Source organism: Hyperolius riggenbachi, chromosome 6 (assembly GCF_040937935.1).
Source record: "Hyperolius riggenbachi isolate aHypRig1 chromosome 6, aHypRig1.pri, whole genome shotgun sequence".
NCBI classification, from domain to species: Eukaryota; Metazoa; Chordata; class Amphibia; order Anura; family Hyperoliidae; genus Hyperolius; species Hyperolius riggenbachi.
Genome location: NC_090651.1, coordinates 67,217,740 through 67,240,367, shown reverse-complemented (window position 1 = coordinate 67,240,367; position 22,628 = coordinate 67,217,740). Strand labels below are relative to the sequence as shown.

At 44.4% G+C, this 22,628-nt stretch overlaps 1 protein-coding gene across 8 annotated transcripts in view; it reads right to left on the bottom strand.

Annotated features, from left to right (window-relative positions):
• The window catches only part of SZT2 (SZT2 subunit of KICSTOR complex), a 414,375-nt gene that overhangs the window by 187,373 nt on the left and 204,374 nt on the right, over positions 1-22,628 (bottom strand). For all 8 annotated transcript variants that reach the window (XM_068239443.1, XM_068239448.1, XM_068239449.1 and 5 more), the window contains 9 exons: positions 17,703-17,832; positions 17,469-17,611; positions 14,350-14,502; positions 14,136-14,250; positions 5,290-5,495; positions 4,374-4,604; positions 899-977; positions 721-812; positions 467-635 (listed from right to left, as the gene is read on the bottom strand). In XM_068239443.1, coding sequence (XP_068095544.1) covers positions 467-635; positions 721-812; positions 899-977; positions 4,374-4,604; positions 5,290-5,495; positions 14,136-14,250; positions 14,350-14,502; positions 17,469-17,611; positions 17,703-17,832 — 1,318 coding nt within the window. The remainder of the gene's footprint in view (positions 1-466; positions 636-720; positions 813-898; positions 978-4,373; positions 4,605-5,289; positions 5,496-14,135; positions 14,251-14,349; positions 14,503-17,468; positions 17,612-17,702; positions 17,833-22,628) is intronic.

The following is a 22,628-nucleotide window of genomic DNA, read 5'->3' as shown; positions in this document are numbered from 1 at the left end:
TGAACCTCCATACCAGCCATTCCGTTTATGTTACTGGTTAGAGCGGGTAATGCTTTGCTCCATAAGATGCCCTTACCCCAACTCACGCACCACAAAAAGTGGGGAACCCAATGACATGTACGTACACAGGTCAGTGAGAACAAGCGCCAGCAAGGATGAAGACAGCAGGACACAGACAGGAGACAGTGCACCATCTGGGTAGATGAGTGTGTCCTACTGCTGCTAGTACTTGGGGGGGGGGCAATTAGGTTAGGGAGGAGACCGCTGGGGATGAGAGGTGAGACCTGGAGCTGGCCGTGCTCTGATAGTCCAGAAAATGCAGCTTGTTCAAAATATTTTTTCTGGTTTTCCTTCTCTATACCCAGGTGTGTCTTATGGTCAGATGTGTCTTATGGAGCAGAAAATACGGTAACAATCTGGCTGCAGTTCTTCACTAGACGAAGACCATGTTTTCCAAGGTACTCACTGCTTGCGGAATCTCTGAGTATAAAAGGCCTTGCAGATGTTTCCAGCTCTCAGAGGAGCCCATAACATTTCCACTCTGCGGCTCCACCCAACATTCAGAGACTAAGTGCAGCTCTGTATCCTGTTCTATGGCTTCCACCTCTGTGTCATTATCCTCATCTGTGGAGAAGCTATGAAGACAGATACATAGAGGTGTCACAGCACAGACTAGGTAATGCAGGGAACACATTCGCATTGTGGCAGACAGTTACCCACCTGTCTTTGGTGGAGGTAATATGTGGAGGGAAGAGAATATATTGGATAATGCAGCTGTGCTTCTCTATGCTGCCTTCTGCTATGGAATCACTCTGCAGAGGAGGAGGCAGGAAAACAGTGTCAGTGCACAACAATTACGGCAGATCACAAAAGAGAAGGAACAGCAGAACAGACTCACCTGAATGGGAACCTCTAAGACCATGTTAATAATTCCTTCCCCACTGGATGCAAAATGGAACCCTTCTGACAGCCTTATCCTGTAGTGGCAAAACACCATCATAATTTAAAGATGGAGAAAGTGCAGACAGGGGAAAAAAGCTCACCCAGATGAACTGACACATGTACATTTTTAATTGCACAATCTGATGCTTTAACGGACTACTGAATTGATAGGTATATGGAGGCTGCCATATTTATTTCCTTATAAGCAATACCAGTTGCCTGGCAGTCCTGCTGATCCTTTACTTTTAGCCATAGACCCTGAACAAGCATGCAGCAGAATCGGTTGTTTCTGATATTCTTGTCAGATCTGACAAGATTAGCAAAATGCTTGTTTCAGGTGTTATTCAGACACTACTGCAACCAAATAGATCAAGCAGGACTGCCAGGCAACTAGTAGTGTTTAAAAGAAACTGAATATGGCAGCCTCCATATTCTTCTCACTACAGTGACTGGGCTTACTTTAATCTATGTAGATGCTCTTTAATTAGTTTGTAGATAATAAATCATACTATAAAGCACTCTCGAAGTGACAGGAATATGGAGGCTGACATTTTTATTTCCTTTTGAACAACGCAAATTGCCTGGTTGTCCTGCTGATCCTCTGCCTTAACAAGCATGCAGATCAGGTGTGCTGACAGAAGTCTTAATAGCTCTCTGCTTCCTTCTTCACTGCTCAGCCTGCGTGTTATCAGCCCTGATAAAATATATGGTGAAATACATGAGGGTGCTTCATCTCTGGTTCACTTTAAGCCACCTACACATGCTTGATTCAAGTCGGCCGATATCGACTGCCTCAGCCGATAAACAGGTGCATGTATGGCACCCCCACGACCTGAAAGCGATCCCCCGGCCGATCAATTGACATGAACAACTGACAATATATTTGATCCCACCGTCCCCCTGCCAGCAGCGTGACGCCCATGCGTGCCGCTCCATTGTCCCTCTGCCCCTCCGCATAGCAAAAGAACGCATTGTCAGCTATACAGCTGACACGAGTCTGTGCGGGCCGACCCAGCGACCCCGTTCAAGGCGATCGCGCCCTGATCCCGGACAGATGACATACATCACAGGTGTGCACACACCTTTACAGTGCTTCGGCTGCAATGTTATCATAAAGTTCAGTCTGGCTCCGTTCCTTGCAATCTGATCTGTTGATAACGATGCAAACCAGACAGCAAAAGAAGCTTCACCCACATGAAGCCAACTAAGCTGCAAGCGTACTCTTCTTCATGCACAAGGCAGCTCTGTGCTACTGCGCAGGCGTAGCCTTGCATGTACATGAAGAAAGGCGTGGTCATAATTCTCAGGAGGGTCTCAGGCAGTCGCGGCAACCTCCAGAAGGACATGGGAAGCCTTTGGAGGATAGAGAGGCTTCCCTCTTCTTAGTTAAGTATCTAGTTTTTCCCCTTAGGGTCTCCTCGGGTTTACTTTAAAATTTATATTTTGCTCTCCATGAACCTACAACCCCCGCCAAACCACACCTCAAGTGGGCTGGCCCAGCTGTCACTTTTCTTTTACTTCCCTTTCCAGTCATAGGCAGCTACAGGTGTTCCTTAGAATTAGGTAGCCAGAGGTACCCTCAGTATTAAGTAGCTAAAGGTGCCCCTGACTGAAGGGAGATCTGCTCAGTGGATTGCCGAGACCCAGGTGAGTAACCGCTCATTAACACTCCGCTCAGGACTCTGCATAGGGAAGGAGGAAGGCAGGCATTCAGGGAGAGGAGTGAGCCACTTTTTCCTCATCAGACGCCTGTAGGCACGTGCCTACAGGGCCTTATGGTAGATCAGGCCCTGGGTCCACTTTAACTGCATTAAAACAATTATACTATAAACACACATTTCAAGTGAGTAGGTACAGATGATGCACATTATGTGTTTTTGTATCTTACTTTGTGACCAGCTCTTTTTAATTTGCAGATAAGCGCAGACCATAGAGTCTAGCACTGTCTGCTGTGTGTTCCTTTCTCCCTAACTTCCCTCTCTATATAGAGCTGGCCAAGTCTTCTTAGTACCACATTTTTTACTACCAATTGATTTATGTATGTGAATAATTTTATTACAACTCCTATAAATCCCCCTATATTTTTATACATATAGACTTGCAGCAATTTTATTTTCAATGACATTTCCTATCATTCCCTTAGGATTTTTATATACATTGATTTGCAGCAATTCTATTATTTATTCACTACGTGTTCATTTTTATAATGGTTTCTAGATGCATACATGTGCAGCATTTTTATTTATGCACGCCTCCTGAATACTAATAACTGTATCCGTTGTCAATACTCCCAATTAGTGATAATATATATATATATATATATATATATATATATATATATATATATATATATATATATATATATATATATATATATATATATATATATATATATATATATATATATGGACCACCATTGTAGGTGTGCATAAGTGCATATGAAAGTATGTAAATATGCAATTCATGTGATAACGTTATGTTGTATATATGTATATATACACTGTATATATGTATATTGTAAGATTCTGGTATGCTAAGGAGCCTTTTTTTTACTGATGTAGGCACTGTTATTGGCCTGAGGAAGCGGGCTCTGACTCACGAAACGCGTTGCCTGTGCTACTAATAAAAACCTTTGTGAAATACAAAGATCTTTTTCGTCACTGAGGTAAGCTATCTCAAATTTATTTCCCGTTTTTAAACTGCTTTTAGATGCTTTTATTACACCAGGGCTCCTCTTATACCCTTATTGTGCAAGTGAGTAGGTACATGCTCAAGTTGTAAATTGTGTTTTTATTTTTAAAACGAAAGACTGCTGGAAAGCATGTTATACAAGTTAACGGGATGTTCATTTGAGGACAGAGAGGAGTAGTATATCCTTCCTGTGAGAAACAATCTAAAGTGTGTAGTAATCTGATCTCACAAAACAGGTGTTCTAAAAAGATGTTTATCAAAATGGGTCAAAGAAAAAAAGGTAGGGTTTAGAGGCCTAGCATGAGTCACATAAGTATATGCAAAATGTAGCTTTTAATATCACAGATAAAAGGCCAGATAAGTTAACAATAGTGTGATTACAACATCATCTTCATGTTTAGAAAATTCCATACAATGTGCAGCCTAGACTACACTAGCCTACACTTTTTTCTTTCATCTATTTTGATAAATATAATTCTACTTAAAGGGTGGTCCTGATCACTTTTCTGACATTGTTGTATATTCTAAAAGGGTGGACATGGTTGCTAGGCAGTCTGAAATTTCACTTGCTGGCTGTAATGTATGAAATATCAGATGAACTATATATAAAGGTAAAGTTCTGTATTTTAACTCATAAATACAAAGTTAAACTGTAAAAAGAAAACAGGTTCATATCACTTGTGTGAAATATCGATATGGAGTACAAATGTTCCCAACTCTATCACAGGGATAAACCTTACTCTGTAAGAGTGGAGAGGATTTGTGCCATGGCTGTGGTGGGAACTGTGGTGGCCAAACCTGACTGGACGGACCAGATCCACCGCTGATGGTAGAAGTAACGAGAAAGGGATGCCAGGGAGGAAGAGGCAGATCGGTTGGTGATCAGCGGTCCAGGTACTGAAGTGTGCTGTGGTGGACTATCCAGGTTTAAGATGAATGGAGTTCTGTAATCCAGAGGCAGCTTGTCATATCTAGAGTAAGGAAGAAATAACTCTTGTTACAAGTTAAAGCATACCTGGAATGTTAATGTGCTAAAAATTGATTCTAATAGTACTAATCCTTTTTGGTGCGTGTTGCCACACCGCCTGTTGATTGGGCGCCCTCACATGCCGATAGTTAAAATAATCGGTAATGTTACTCTATTCTAACACTAACCAACTTCCTAATGCCTAAAACAAAACCCCTGCCCAATCCATGCCTCCCGTGGCTACGCTTATTCACTTAACAATAACCTACTATGTCTGTTTCCTGATCACTGGTGCCCAAAGGATCCGCTACAGTAGCCGACTACTCATCAACTCGTAGGCGAAATTCGTGCTGATCACCTACTGATTTCTGAACCGTTAACCAAAGCTTTGGCCAAATAGCTAGTACCAACCGAAGCTGCTAGCCATACTACTAACCAATCGGCTAATGATAGACAATCTACTAGGGTATGAAACAGCAGTCTAATAGCAGTCAAATGCAGCCTCAGCTCTCCTGAAAAGTAAACAGGAGCCAAAACACTTTTATTTGGATTAGAAAACAATGGTGCTACCACTCTAGTGCTGAAAAGTTCAAAGCCACAACAAAAACCTCACACAGGTTCTAAATCTTTCATTTTATTTTAAATCTCAGCGTTTTCTCTAGTTCACAGGTTCGGATTGTTGCACTCACTTGATGAGCAGTTTTTCCAGAGGTTTGTGCAGTAAAACAAGGCAGCAGCGGTCGGAGAAGGCAGGTGGCGACACTGGTGGTGGAGGAGACTTGGAGGGCGAACTGATACCAAACACCTTTCTCTTGACTCGTGGAGTGGTCTCTTTACTCTGCACTCTGTGAGGGAACCTCAGCTGCAGGATTAGATCTCTCAGCTCCTCCACCATCTGGGAGAACAAGAAGCAAGAAGGAGAGATAATAATGGCCATTAGCTGTGTAGTCTAGACAGTCTTGTGAGGTAACAACATGACAGCAGAAGATCAACTGCAGACAAACAAATAGCCAAATAAAAAATTATACTGACTGATGGACAATGATTTAGCACCCTACGTTGTAAAACTTGCTGAATGGACTGGTGGTTGGTGGGTTCCTGTGAAAATTTGAATGAGCAAAATGCAGACTTCTGCACATTTCAGCTTGATTTGTATATGCCATAAGTTTACATCATACTTACAGCACCTCTACATAGGACTGTGATTATATACAGTAACAGCTATTATGTCAAGGCTTCTGAAAAAAAAAAAGCCTAGTGAGCTGTGAAACTTGCACCAGTTGTATTGACTGTGTAAACTTTGTGATTCTTTCTTAAGGTGGCCACTAACAGTCCAATTTCTAGCGAAAAATCGTTCGAGCGATCAGAAGTTCTGATCGGAAGTGAAATATTGTAATAAATAGTTCACTACACCATCAACGAACCAATCTTTGCTTCCTAACTATCACAACCAACAAGAAAATCCAAATTTTGGTTTGACGAAAATTCATTCGGGCGACATTTTTTTCACTCGTTCATAATCGATTGTGTCCACCAATGGAGATTATTTACAAACAATCCGATCAGAATTTCTGATCGCTCAAACGATTTTTTGCTAGAAATTGGACCGTTAGTGGCCAGCTTTAGACAATTTTTTTTAACTATTCTATTATCTTCAAAAGATACATTTTGCAACAAATCATAAGCCTAAGAATGTGACTGAATTGGAGGCTTTTGCCCATGAAGACACCTGTAGATTGCTGCAAGACACTTGTGTCAAGCTATGCTTCACGTTTAAAAGCTGTTATAACTGGAAAAGGAGGTTGTACTAAGTACTAAGAATGAATTCCACTTGGGGGCTGAATAAAACTGATAATGATGAGAGCACAGAAAAGACATTTGTGGTTATTTCATTATAAATGTTATGTTATATTTGTCTGACTTACAAGTGCCTCTTTGATTTAATTGTAAACAAGATGACTGAAATGATCAAAATCAATGTCAAACTGGCCAAAACACTCAATTTCAGTGGGGGTTGAATAATTTTGAACACAACTGTAGGCAGTGGCGTAGCATTCACTATAGCCACCATAGCGTTGCTACGGGGCCCCTACGCCACAGGGGGCCCGTGCGAGTCAGAGGACTTATTTTAAAAAAAAAAATAAATTTTCTTTTTATTATTATGCCGTCCGCCCCCATCCCCCCCCCCCCCCCCCCCCGGCCCCCCGACTAATTTTACAACAGCACCAGGCTCCCCCGGCCCCCCTCCTCTGATAAGGTGGCTGGTGAGGAGGGGGACTATGTGGCGGCGCATTGATCCTCCCTGGCGGCCGGGCCGACACTTACTGTATAGTTCCGGCCAGCCAGGGAGGTAGAAGGAGGAGGACTCGAGCTGCGAGCCTGCGACCAGGAGAGCTGCGATCCTGCGACGAGGCTGCGAGGAGCGGAGCACCCACCCGACCCCACGCGCAAGGCGTGGTTGTGCTGACTGAGCAGAGCTGCAGCAGTGGACGGAGGAGGGTGGAAATGGGGGCTGCCCGGCCCGGGGACTTGCTGGCTTCATCTACTGGGCACATTTAACCCTGACTACATATACTGGGCGCACATATAACCCTGACTACATATACCCCTGACTACATATACTGGGCACATATACCCCTGCCTACATATACTGGGCGCACATATAACCCTGACTACATATACTGGGGACATATAATCCTGACTACATATACTGGGCACAAATAACCCTGACTACATATACTGGGCACATATATACCCTGGCTACATATACTGGGCACATATACCCCTGCCTACATATACTGGGCGCACATATAACCCTGACTACATATACTGGGGACATATAACCCTGACTACATATACTGGGCACAAATAACCCTGACTACATATACTGGGCACATATACCCTTGACTACATATACTGGGCACATATATACCCTGGCTACATATACTGGGGACATATACCCCTGGCTACATATACTGGGGACATATACCCCTGCCTACATATACTGGGCACATATACCCCTGACTACATATACTGGGCACATATACCCCTGCCTACATATACTGGGCGCATATACCCCTGACTACATATACTGGGCACATATACCCCTGGCTACATATACTGGGGACACATACCCCTGGCTACATATACTGGGGACACATACCCCAGGCTACATATACTGGGGACATATACCCTTGGCTACATATACTGGGGACATATACCCCTGGCTACATATACTGGGGACATATACCCCTGGCTACATATACTGGGCACATATACCCCTGACTACATATACTGGGCACATATACCCCTGCCTCCATATACTGGGGACATATACCTCTGGCTACATATACTGGGCACATATATCCCTGGCTACATATACTGGGGACACTGGCTGTTTGTCATTATGTGCATTTACTAGCAGGGCTGTGGAGTCGGTCCAAAAATCCACCGACTCCGACTCCTCAGTTTAGGATTCCACCGACTCCGACTCCTCGACTCAGACTCCTCTAATTTGCATATTACAATTTTGTTGATTAAAAGTATGTAACATGAAATTTGTCTCTTAACTGCCAACGCTTAGGAATTTTACAAGACAACTGAAGTGAGAAGGATATGTAGACTACTATATTTATTCCCTTTAGACTAAAACTAGTTCTTGGTAAGAGTACTTGTAAAAGGTACAAACCGGAACAAAGAACATCTATCAGGCCCTAGGCAATGTAAGTGTGGGTACATGTAAGAGTGATGTGCAGGTACTCTGCAGGGGAATGAGGAGATTGTAAAAGACAACACCTCTGTGTTCAATGTGCACAGCATTCTCAGTGGATTCCCTGTAGCTCTGTGGGGAGTGCATATGTAGAGTATAGTACTACTGTGTAACAAAGTAAACCTGGGACAGATGAAATTAAAGTTTTATACATAGCTGGGGCTTCCTCCAGCCGCCTTCAGGATAATCAGTCCCTCGTTGTCTTCCTCCACCACCTGGATCTTCTGCTATGAGTTGAGGTACTTGAGCCAGTCGGGCGTAGTGCGCATGCACACACTCCGCCACCAGGAGCATACTACACCTGTGCAGCACTATTGCGCAAGTGCAGAATTTTCCTGGCTGTGGGAGCGGCATGCGGCCGGACAGCGCTGACTGGCTGAATTACCAGGATTCATAGCAGAAGATCCGGGTGGTGGAGGACAGCGAGGGACTGATTAGCCTGAAGGGGGCTGGAGGAAGCCCCAGGAATGTATAAAACTTTACTTTTCATCCGTCTCAGTTACCCTTTAATTTGTAGTCACCAAACCAAATTTTAACAACATATCAAATTATTTGATTTCATCAGCAAAGGGAGTGCATACATTTGCATAAATCAGCATCAATGCAGAATTATTTCCATCTCGTTGACCATCTCTATTAGTGACACAGCTACACATCAGGCTTTATTCTTACAGCATAGATGTTATTTAGTATATATAAGAGATTCTTGTGTACACCTCATATATACAGTCACAATCAGATATGTATATCTGACCTTAAAAATATGGGGACTGCTTTATTGAAGCAGCACAAGTAACTAATTTTGATTGGTTTATTTCATTTTTGTGGACTAAGCACAGCTATTACTGTATATATATATACTGTATATATACATTATTTTTTATGACTATTATCTAAAAAATAAAACATTTTATCATATTTTATATTTTAATTACAGTTACAAATTCATTAGGAGTCGGAGTCGGTGCATTTTTTCCCGACTCCGACTCCAGGCACCCAAAATTGCCCGACTCCACGACTCCGACTCCACAGCCCTGTTTACTAGTGAATAGCTGTCTCTTATTATGTGCATTTACTGGTGAATAGCTGTCTCTTATTATGTGCATTTACTGGTGAAAAGCTGTCTCTTATGTGCATTTACTGGTGAAAAGCTGTCTCTTATGTGCATTTACTGGTGAAAAGCTGTCTTATTATGTGCATTTACTGGGGAAACGCTGTCTCTCATTACGTGCATTTACTGGTGAAAGGCTGTCTGTCATTACGTGCATTTACTGGTGAAACGCTGTCTCTTATGTGCATTTAGTGGGGAAACGCTGTCTCTCATTACATGCATTTACTGGGGAAACGCTGTCTGTCATTATGTGCATTTACGTCATAATTTTTTTTTTTTATGTAACTACACTAGCTAGTAGAACTACATGTTGCCCCTACTCATTTCTGACGGCCGCCTCATATGTGCCTGTCTAGAACCGGCCCTGTACCACTGCCTACATATACTGGACACATATACTCCTGGCTACCTGCTCTGGGGACATCTCTACCCCTGGCTACCTGTTCTGGGGACATCTCTGCCCCTGGCCACCTATTCTGGGGGCATCTATAGACCTGGCTACCTATACTGTACTTAGAGGGGTGTGGGAATGTTGGGGTGGAGGGTCCTAGAGGAATGTTTGTGTGGGAGGTCCGAGGTCCGTGTGGTTGGAAGGTCGGGGGGGGGGGGGGGGGCATAAAAATGTTTTGCTATGGGGCCCAGTCATTTCTAGCTATGCCCCTGACTGTAGGTCCCATAAAAGGACCCACAAAATTGCAGGATTAACTGAATTAACATAACAGATCCAGAGAATAAATACACAGACATCTAAGTGAAGATCTAGACAAAATCATGGATATGGATGAACAAGCTTGAACTTCAGCCAGGATGACAAAAGAATGAATGAATACCAAAGGGCCAGAGCACCCACATGAGTTACCAGCCGGAGATCAGAGAGGAGGGGGACTTTAATACTGTTGAGTTCACTTAAGGTACATAATTTTCAAACATACTGTGCTTCATCCGCATAAGTTATAAACCGGTCTGAGCACATTGACACTTTCACAACAACTTTACAAACGTTCTATTTACCACTCCAGGCAAAATTAAAGCAAAATATAGTCTGGAGTTTAGCCCAAGTGCTGCAAGGCTGTTTTCTTATCTTGATTTTCCCAAGTGACACAATAAATTAAAAATAAGTGATGAAGTGAATATAAGGTCTTGTTCACACTGAGGCCGGGGTCACACTTGTCTGCTTTTGTGTGCATATTCTGCACAGAAAAACGGATTTCAACTGAGAACTCATGATAATCAATGGGCTAGCTCAGACTTGAATGCAGATTTCGCGCGCAGAAAAAAACTGACATCCTGCACATTTTGTCAGTTTTCTCTATAAATTACATTAGCTGCTGTAAGGCAGGGGTCACACTTGTCTAAGTTTTTTGAAAAATGTAGTAAACTGAAAGACAAGTGTGACCCATGCCTGATTGGCGGCTCCTATCTTAGTGCTTCACACGTGGTATGCAATCTCCAAGGACAATAATTACAGTTCTACCAGTGCACTTCTGTGCAGTGTATGGCAGTACCCATTTTATGCATAGTGCTGAAAGTCTGTGTCTAATTAGTGAATGTGCATATACTGTGTGGCATCAAACATTTTAGTGCATGGAATTATTTTGGGAGTCAAATATTTGTTTTTCTTAAAGAGGAACTCCAGCCTAAACAAACATACTGTCATTAAGTTACATTAGTTATGTTAATTAAAATAGATAGGTAATATAATCTCTTACCCACACTGTTTTAAAAGAATAGGCAAATGTTTGATTTCATGATGGCAGCCATCTTTTTGGTTGAAAGGAGGTGACAGGGAGCATGAGACACAGTTCCAACTGTCCTGTGTCCTGAGCACCTCTCCCAGTTGCTAGGCAATGTGAATAACAGCATAGGAAATCCGATCATGCTCTGCACAGCATCATTCTTTGATGGGTGGAGCTTAGGTAAAAATGCAGCTAAACATGATGCTTTGGTAAGAAAAAGTTCTGATGCTGTGAAACTGTTAAAGAAACACCAGGCCTTTTCAGTTCACTTTAAGCAAAAGACATGCTAAAGGGCTTCTAAAAAAGTGATTGTACAGACAATTTTATATCTAGGTTTTCAAACTTGTAGTGTGAACAAAGCTAAAGTAGATCTAAACTCAGAACTTCCTCTCTGTTCTAAAAGATTAGGCACAGAATGATAACCTTTAGGGAAAGAAAAAAAAAATCTTCATTTCAATTTACGGAAATCCTAAAAACAAAACTAAAGTTTAAACTAGATTAACAGTACAGGGTGCACAGAAAGTCACAGTTTTTTCCTGTACAGGCAGAGCCACAGCTCACTCATGGACAGCTCCTGATAGGAATAATTAACACTGTAATATAGCTAAACAAACACACACATCTTAGTGCATCGGCGAAGCAGTTAATTTCAGTGAGCAGTGCTGAGTGCCAAAGCTGGGCACTGTCATAGCAGCAATGCTAAGTTGTGCGCCCCGCTTAACGGTAATTCGGAGGTCTGGCAACCGTTTACATCTCCCTCCGAGTTGCAACAACTTGGAGGGGGAATAGTATTTAACGCCGCCAGGGAGTTTAGCGGCAGCGGGGAGAACCATTGTTCGGCTCAACCTGCGCCGAACTGCCTGACCCCCAGATGACATGCACTTGTGCAGTAACACAAATGTGAACCTCGTGAGATGTATTTTCATTTTGGTATCATGCCCTTAGGTCTTCATATCACCACCATAGCACAAAGAAAAGAAAAGGAAGACCCATCTGGGCCAGTAATATTCCAAGGACACTCCAGATCCAGATATATCAAAATATTAAATTTTATTATATTTAACAAACAAGCAAAATATTAAAAACAATTAAAATGTGGTCTCTTGGTACATGTCGATTGTTATCAACACCATCCACCTCCAGATCAAAATGCAATAGATCACACAATAATAGTATACATCATTCATAGGGCCAGTGCCACAAAATATGTGCAAATGTGCAATAGAGATCTCAATCTCTTTGTAAAGTGCTCCCGTGCAAATACACTGAATAAGTAAAGTGATGTGTGCATGTCTGCATCCACGCCAAACAGCATGGGTGCCCACATACACACAGCATGCGCATGAATCAGCTCAACTATAAGTGAAAAAATACATATAGAGTCACAAACCACCACAGTAATTTTATATAAATTTCTATAACAAATTGTGTAACACAACCTACCTAACTACCCACCTAAAAAAGGAGAATCTCACTAGGAGAAAAGTGCTATGTGCTGCCGTGCTAGATGCTATGTAAACCCAAATAGCCACTGTGAAGAGGAGGCTGCACTTACCCTATATGGATCTGGAGGGGGACCCCAGAGACTGCCTAGGCAGAAGGTGAATTTTATATAATAATTAAAGAGAATTAAGTTCCTGGCATTTGCCATCTTGATTCCCTCTGACTGAAGCCAATCCTGATGTCATTTTTACCTTTTCTTCTCCTAGAAACTGCACTGTCATAACTAGCTTGCTTTGTAAGCTAAGTCATTGAACTTCCTTCAGCCATTCAGTGTGGAGCAGGAATGTGGGAGGGGTGATGACAAGCTTCCTTCTCGTTGGCAATGGCAAAAATAGAGCCAAGCTGACTGAGATAAGAATTATTACAGCAGAAACATTTCTGAATAGATTGGAGTGCTTGCAATGCAGGGTAAGGTTGCAGGCTGCATATTAAAGTGAACCTCCGGACTAAAAATCTACTCAGCAGATCTGAAAAGGCTTCATGTTTCTTTAACAGTTTCACAGCATCAGAACTTTGTTTTTCTTACCAAAGCATCATTTTTAGCTAAGCTCCACCCATCAAAGAAAACTGCCCAGGCTTTTTTCCCCTGATACTGTGCAAAGCATGATGGGATTTCCTATGTTGTTATTTATGTTGCCTAGCAACTGGGAGAGGTGCTCAGGACACAGGACAGTTGGAACTGTGTCTCATGCTCCCCGTCACCTCCTTTCAACCAAAAAGATGGCCACCCTCATGAAATCACAAACCTTTGCCTGTTCTTTTAACACAGTGTGGGTAAGAGATTATATTACCTATCTATTTTAATTAACATAACTAATGTAACTTAATGTCAGTAGCTGAAGTTCCTCTTTAAACACAGAGCAGTGGGTAAATGGAATTTGATTTTGTGGCTGACAGTCCCTCTTTAGGTGTCAGTAATCAGGTCAAGTGTAAGTCATACTCTATCCGTGAACTATACACACAATTTTCATTTTTGTGATAATCTTAAGTTATTGGTGGAATACACGCCATAATTTGGAGATATAAAAAAACATGAAGAAGGTTTCCATTTTATTTTCAGCTGAGTACTTAAATACTCAGTTTTAATGTGAGCCACACTATCTGCATGAAGTTTCTACTTTCTCCTGGGTGTCTGCGTGGGTTTTCTCTGGGCACTGCAGATTCCTCCCACATCTCAAAAACAAACTGGTTAAGTGCCTCCCCCTACTAAAAATTGTCCTTAGACTATTAAAGAAACATTAGACTATGACAAGGATTTTATTGGGAGCTCTTTTAAGGGACAGTTAGTGACATGACTACAGATCCTGTAAAGTGCTGCAGAAGATGTCAGTTATACATAAACCTATAATAATAAAATTCACATTTCACAATCGAGGTTACCACAGAAAAGAAACCACAGCAACATTTTGAGTTCACCTTGTTTCTGTAGTTGGCAGGAGTACCCAGAGGAAATCCCAATCGGAGCACCATGCATGGGGCTTTCCATATTATCCGCACCACACAGAAGGAGGAGGGTGTCTGATTGCCATCGCTGCCAGAGTAAACAGGAAAACAAAACATTGATCATCTGAGGCAAAGCAGACGGTGATCATACTGACTGAAAGAAGGAAGCCGCAGGGAGGGACATTACCTCTGCATCAGCTTGACATAAGAGTAACTCTCCACCAGCACAAAGCTGCTCCAGTCTCGCAGTAGAGAGGTGAGAGCTGTGTGAGAGATACGACACTGCACGGTGCTGTATCGTCCATTGTTCCCTGGGGTATGGAGGTGTTTAGGGAGAGGCCTGGAGGGGTCAAAAGAAGAGGTCAATGTACCAGAATCCTTTGCAGGACTAAAAAATGTAATGAAGAACTCTGGACAGCATGGTGGATAAGAGGTCAGCACTTCAGACTTCCAGCATTGAAGACACAACCTAACTGCATAAAGCTTGTATGTTACTGTGTATTTTCTCTGGGCTCTGTGGTTTCTTCCAACAACCTAAAGGTAAACTAGGACATATATTTGTTCACCCTCAAAAGTGGCAGAAGTAACACTTGTTTGTGAATCTCGTTAAACAGTTAAAGGGAATCTGAAGTGAAAATAAACTTATGATGTAATGATTTGTATGTGTAGTAGAGCTAAGAAATAAAACATTAGCAGCAGAGATATGAGTCTAATATTGTTTCCAGTACAGGAAGAGTTAAGAAACTCCAGTTATCTATGCAAAAGAGCTTCACTGATCTCTCCCACTTTCAAAGTCTCAGGGAGCTCTGTCTTCTGAAGCTTATTATCTGAGTGTCTGTCACTGCATTATGTTGTTGTTTTTTCTGCAGAGGAAGCTCATTAGCCTTGCTTTGTGAAATCATTTAGAATGCTGTGTAGTATGCAAACTTCAAAAATTACAGAATGATGCAATATTATTTTCATTATTTATTTTTTCCACAATAGGTGTATTTATCAGTGAATAATGATGCTAAACACACTTTCTAAATAGGAGTAAAGTTGCGTATCGCGGCAGGGTATGTAGTGAGAACAATGTTCTCAGCATTCGCTCAGCCAAATCGATCCACCGGGACGGATTGATGGCTGAGTGATCGAGAGGGGTCGGTGGCTGCTTTACACACACTGGATTCTCGGAAGAGGCAGTCGTTATCAGCAGAGTTTCATCTAGTGTGTGTACAGAGCTTTACCTGCTGTCAGACTGCAGAGAAAACATGTCATTTACAATGTTGTATTATAAACCATTACAGTGGAGAAAAAAAAAAAAAAAAGAATGCAGTTTGCCTAGTTCTGTGTAGGATCGGTACTCTACAGATACTCTCATCATGTCACATATTAGATACCCTTTAAAGGATACCTTAGCCCTTTTAAATTTCAAAAACGAGGGGAGCAGGCATGTGCAGGAGGCCCTCCTCATGCCCACCATTCCCCATGTTCTCCTCCTTCCCACTTCCTTAAAGTGTACTAGAGACGAGTGTTATTCGATTTTTTTACTTACCCAGGACTTCCTCCAGCCCCATAAGCACGGATGTGTCCCTCGCCATCCTCCCGCGTGCCTCTGATAAGCGGCAATCAGCTTCGGTATTCGGCTTAGTGACGTCAGCAGGGGGCCTTCTGTGCATGCAGACTGGACCCAACTGAGCCGAATACTGGTAGCTGATCGCAGCTTCATGGAGGCAAGCGGGAGGACAGAGAGGAACGCATCCGTCCTTATGGGGCTGGAGGAAGCCCCGGGTAAGTAAAAATCTTTAATAACTCATCTCTGGGTCACTTTAAGGCCAAATGTCTCCCCCCCCTCCCGAACCTACTTCCAGGTCAGGAGTGTCGATGCACACTGCGCAGGCGCTGCCAGGGCGACATGCGTCCTTGATCGCGTGCCTGTATCTGGGAGTGCTCCGCACATGCGCGCTATGTAGTTGTGACGTACTACGCATGCGCAAAGCACTCCCAGCCACTGGGCAGCGCCTGCGCAGTGCGCACCGACCTTCCCGAAACGTAAGTAGGTTCAGGGGAGAGGAGAGGGGGATGGAGGAGAACGGGGTGGAGTGGTGGGCATGAGGAGAGCCTCCTACACCTGCCTGCTCCCCCCCCCCCGTTTTAAATTTTTAAAATGGCTAAGGTAACCTTTAAAGTGGCAATTTGTGGCAACCTGATACCTCCCTTTAATACGAACAGGTCCTCATAGCTTTCATTAAAGTACAACTATCACAATTAATTGTAAAATGTTAAATCCATGTGTATGTATATTTATAAAATGTACTTATGTTCCAGAGTGAAATGCACTATAAACTACTTTTTTCTAGTGCCACTGTCATTTACTGCCGTGTTCTTCCCAGGTTCTCTTAGCTGGGTGGTCCACCCGGCTGTCATCTGCTTGCCGCCTCATCCTCCTCCTATGCTGTAAGCAGGGTTGCACCAACCCAGCATTCCCCCTGCTGTGCCCTACCCGGCTACTTTTTTCATGCCACCCAGTTCTAGGGAGAACACTGTACTGTACATGCACATTACATAGTATTTAAATAAATCACTTTTTAGGGGGGAGGAGGGGGGGATTTGTGATAGATGTGCTGATGTGAGAAGTGTGTTTTATGGAGGTGTTGCTGTCCCCAAGTCCGGATTTCTACTTTTGCCACCCCTAGGCCAAGTATTTTGTGGATCCCCTTCCATGTGCAGCGGCGCCCCGCTCATTCCATGTTTCACCCCCTCTTTCATGTGTAACATATATGTACTACAGCCCCTTTCTTTCATGTACAACTCCCTGGGGCATCAGCTTCCCTTTTCATGTGTTGCCCCCACCCTCCCCCATTTGTAGCCTACTCTTTCATATGTACCAACCTCTATTTGACATTCAGGTGCCTCCTTATGCTGCAGCTGCCCAAGGCCTGGGCCTCTCGGCCTTTCCAGAAATCCAGCCCTGTACACATATATACCGTGAGACCTGGGACCCACTACAAAGCGCTATCGCTAGCAATTTGTGGTAAGGCCTTGCAATCGATTTTGGGAGCGATTTCCCTGCTCCTATACAATACATTAGAATGGAAACACTCCGAAAAATGCTGCATGTCCTGCGATTGCAGTTTGCCTAATCGCAATCGCTGTAGTGGAATCTGTCCCATGCATTTACACTGGCAGAGCATTTAGGGAAATCATTAGCGATTTAATGCAATTCCTAAATACTAAAAAAAAATGCTCTAGTGGGTTCCAGCCCTGACATCTACAAACAGGACTTCTACATCATATCACGTTTCGGGTTTCTAGGTCCTCACATACATGTCATGTTCCAGAAGCAGCACGATGCGGTGCACATGAAGCCACCGCTGCCACACATTGGCGTCCATCGACAGGATTGGTTTCCAGTAAGATGCAAACTGTGAATGGCTGGAGTCGGAGTCGCTGTGCTGCAGAGACAGGACCTTAAAGAGAGAGAGAACAAAATGGAGTCATGCAGCCCTCTTGAAAACCAGAACGCTTGCATTTCTGTCACACATTCCCAAGGCCACTTACTGGTGTGGTGGATCCAGGTGGAATATAAAAAAGAGGCACTCCGTTTTTGGTACTTTCTGGGATTTTGAAGTGCTCTGGAACGGTGTCGAATGATTTCAAGTGCACCAACATCTGATCGGTTTGACTGATGCTAGAAGGAAAAAGCAAACACTGGTTTAATGCTTTACATGCACCACGTAAAAGAAGAAATATACAGCTTGCTTCAGTGGAAAATAAGGCCCCGATTTACAAAAGGTGGAGTGCAGTGCATTACAAACTGTCTGCTACCCTATTTCCCTGAAATGAAGACATCCCCTGAAAGTAAGCCCTAGCAGGAATTTTGAGCATGCTTGAAAAATAAACCCTAGCTGCAGTAAGAGGGTAAAAGTATGGCAACTTTCTACTGGAGCTGATGGTCTCGCGGGCAGGACCAAGGCTTCGTCATTGGATCAATCACTGCACTCGCTGCTACTCAGCGGATGCAATGATTGGCCCAATAACAGAGCCATGGACCCGCCTTCAAGATCATCAGATCCAGTAGAAACACAAGTTGCCATACTTCTTCCCCATAGGCTGAAGATCGGGACACAGCAGCATGGAGCTGGGGGGGGGGGGGGGGGGGAGAAGAGGATTAGAAGGACATTGCAGGACATGGGGACATCGCAACATGGAGCTAGGGGTAAGAGGAGGATGCAGGGGCACATCGGAGGACACAGGGGACACTAGGAAAACATAGGGTTACATGGGACACAGGAGTTTAGGGGATAGAGGAAGACATGAGTACAGAAGGAGACACCAGGAGGACACTAAAAGTACAAGGAGGACACAGGGGCACACAAGAGGTGGACCAGGCAGAGGAAGAGGTGGCACAGTGGGGAAGGCAGGAGGACACGCAGCACTGGAACTTGTATTTTAATAGAACTATAAGACATCCGCTGAAAATAAGCCCTAGCACAACATTTGGAGTAAAAATTAAGACACTGGCCCATATGCAATTAACCGTTTTCTCCTTAGTTTTCTGCTAAGTGATATTTTCTACATTGTCAATAAAATGCCTTTTAAGCCACCACCAAGCAAGAATATACTCAGAATAATTTTCACAGCACTTTTTCACCTACTGTTTGGTACTTAATCAGTTGTTAAGAGCTAAAAAGTTATTTTAATGTATACCGTTACTATTGTTGTGTATCTTGTCTTCTTATACTATGTCTATGCCATGTGTACCACAAATAATTCCGAATATAGCTCTTTCTGTATTTGGCGAAATAAATATGATTCTGATTCTGATGATTCTGATTCTGATTCTGAGGATGAAAAATGAACTTCTAGGAGAAAACTCAGGAGAAAAAGTGAATTGCATATTGGCCAGTGTCTTATCTTCAGGGAGGTATTAGGTGGTGCCAAGTCATATCAGTTGCTTAGGGAGGTGTCTTTCACTTGCTAATGGTAAAGCCATACGATGTAGGTGGAAGTGGACTGTTAAATCCGGTGGATGACGCCTCCAACCATTCAAAAATTAGTAGCAATGCAAAAATGCCCAAATGGCAAAATATGTCTGACTCGCAGCAGCCACTTGTACGCTGAACATCGCTGTTCCAGTGCGTCACTGGAGGTGATTTCACCCTGGACTTAAAATGGTATGAAACGCAGCTTTTCTTTTTGCTTGAAAAGATTATTTACAGCATAAAATCTACTACCACAAAAAAAAGAAAAAAAAAAAATCAGCAGAATAGCACTTAACCATTTGCCGACCGCCCACTACCTATGGGCGTCAGCAAGGTGGCTCCCCCAGGACCGCGTAACGCCGATCGGCGGCGGCACCTGGGGGACTGATTAGCCGGGGATCGCGTGCATCCGCTGGCATTAGGCTCCGCCCACCCGCAACGTCAACCCACCGGCCAATTAGCAGCGCCGGCGGGTTGTTAACCCTCCGATCTCCCCATACAAAAGTGTATAATACACTTTGTTATGTATACAAAGTGTATTATACTGACTGCCTCCTCCCCTGGTGGTCCCAGTGATCGAGCTACCACCAGGGGAGGAGGCAGCCCTTGTAGTAACAACACACACACACACACACTTATCCTGCCCCCCCCCCCTGCCCCCTGATCGCCCACAGCACCCCTCAGACAACAAAGACCCCCCCATTAAACACCCTCTCAGACCACTGTTTGCACCCAATCACCCCCCTAATCACCCATCAATCACCCCCGTCACTATTTGTCAACGCTATATTTTAGATTAGGTCCCAAACTGCCCCCTGGGGGGTCCTGATCACCCCCCAAAACCCTTAGATCCTTCCCAGACCCCCCCCCCCCCTCAGTGTTCTGTATACATCTATTCTCCCCTGTAATCACCCACTGATCACCTGTCAATCACATAATCACCCCCGTCACTGCCACCCATCAGATCAGACCCTAACCTGCCCCTTGCGGGCACCTGATCACCCGCTCACACCCTCAGATCGCCCGCAGACACGCCCTCAGATCACCTCCCAAGTGCATTGTTTACATCTGTTCTCCCCTCAAATCACCCACTGATCACCCATGGATCACCCTATCACCATCTATCACTGTTACCTATCAGATCAGACCCTAATCTGCCCCTTGCAGGCAACCAGTCATCCACCCACACCCTCAGATCACCCTCAGACCCCCTCTGATCAACTCGCCAGTGCTTTGCTTGCATCTATTCTCCCCTCTAATCACACCCTGATCACCTATCAATCACCCCGTCACCCCCTGTCACTGCTACCCATCAGATCAGACCCTAATCTGCCCCTTGCGGGCGCGCAAACTCCCGCCCACACCCTCAGATCCCCCCTGATCACCTCCCCAGTGCATTATTTACATCTGTTCTCCCTTCAAATCACCCACTGATTACCCATCAATCACTCCCTGTCACTGCTACCCATCAGATCAGACCCTAATCTGCCCCTTGCGGGCGCCCAAACTCCCGCCCACACCCTCAGATCCCCCCTGATCACCTCCCCAGTGCATTATTTACATCTGTTCTCCCTTCAAATCACCCACTGATTACCCATCAATCACCCCCTGTCACCACCGGTCACTGCTACCCATCAGATCAGACCCTAATCTGCCCCCTCAGACCCCCCCTGATCACCTCCCCAGTGCATTGATTCCATCTATCCTCCCCTCTAATCACCCCCTGAGACACCCATCAATCACCTCCTGTCACCACCTGTTACCCCCTAGCACTCCTACCCAGCAGATCAGGCCCTAATCTGCCCCCTGCGGGCTTCTGATCACCCGCCCACACCCTCAGATTTCCTTCAGAACACCCCCCCCCCCCCCCCCCCCCCCCGATCGCCCCTCTGTCACTATCCTAGTGATCTAAAAACAGTGATCAGTGAAAACTGTCACTTTTTTAGTATCACTAGTGTTAACAGTTAGGCCAGTTATTTAGCTAGGGCCCTTGGTTAGGTAGTTAGCGTCAGTTAGCACCCAGCCCACCACACAGCAGTCACTAATTAGTTGCTGATTAGCATCATCACTGTCTCTAATCAGCACTGCTACTATGTAGTATCTGTAAGTGATCATTACTAATCGCAGTCAGATCTACTGTATATTAGGGTCACTAGGATACACTAAAAACGCAGTGTTTGACCGATCAGGCCTGCTTGTTCGCCTGCACTTGCGTTCAGCCTGCCCCACCGCTGTGAGAGATTTTTTTTTTCTGATCACTGCAAAAAACACTGTACAACAGCTGTGGCGCTGTAAAGATCAGTTTTGATTTTTTTTATCAAAACTCAGTGACCACAGCTTTCTACTTCACAAGTACTGCCTTTTACTAGGTAGGTGCTCTTTTTCCTGGGTAGTCTCAGAGGAATACCCCCTAAATTTAGCAGTCCACCATGGCAAAAAAAAAAAAAAAACGGGGTATTCCGCTGAAGGGGCCGCCAAGATTCTGGCCCAGTGGGGTGAGTGTGATTGGGAAGCCTCATCCGACTAATCATCCGAGTCAGAATACGAACCGGTGAACAGCAGTGGCTCTCTGACCGATAGCAATGACGAGGTTGAGGTCCCGGCTAGAGCCAGGCATACCACACCCCATGTCACTGGACCGCAGGATCAGACTCAAGGGCAGCAGAGTGGTGCTAGCGCTGAACCGAGTTTTCTTGGTGAGGCATGCACCAACAGCGTAGCAGCTCCTGGTCCTAGCACCAGTACTACCATAGACCCTGGTGAAGTGGCGAGCACCAGCATGGTAGTAGAAACTGGTTCGGTGGCACGTGCATTAAGACGAGTCGCTGTCACCAGCAAAACGGGCCTGTACTATCCATAGTCTCCCAGAGGTGCTGGCAAATCCCAATTGGCAATCCCCTGGTTCCGCCGCACCCGTACTGCTCCCTTTCACCGCCCAGTCTGGAGTCCAGGTGGAGACAAATGATCTAGGATCGGCCCTAGACTTTTTTCATCTGTTCTGCACCGTGGATCTCTACGACTTAATTGTGGCTGAGACCAACCGTTATGCCACACAATATGCAACCGCCAATCCAAGAAGCTACCATGCCCAGCCTTTTCAGTGGAAAACACTCCAAGTTTCCAAACTTAACATTTTTTTGGGCCTTCTCCTTAACATGGGTCTAGTCAAAAAGAATGTATTGCAGTCTCATTGGTCTACACACCCAATACATCACATGCCCATGTTCTCTGCTGCCATGTCCAGGTCACGATTTGAGAACATCCTGCGCTTCCTGCACTTCAGTGCCAATACAACCTGTCATCTAAGAGGCCACCCTGCTTATGACCGGTTCCACAAAATTCGGCCCCTCAGACCACCTGTCATCAAAATTTGCAGATGCTTATACCCCTGAACAGTCATTTTAAGGCATTTGGTTTCCAGACTACTCCTCACGGTTTTGGGCCCCTAAAATGCCAGGGCAATATAGGAACCCCACAAGTGACCCCATTTTAGAAAGAAGAC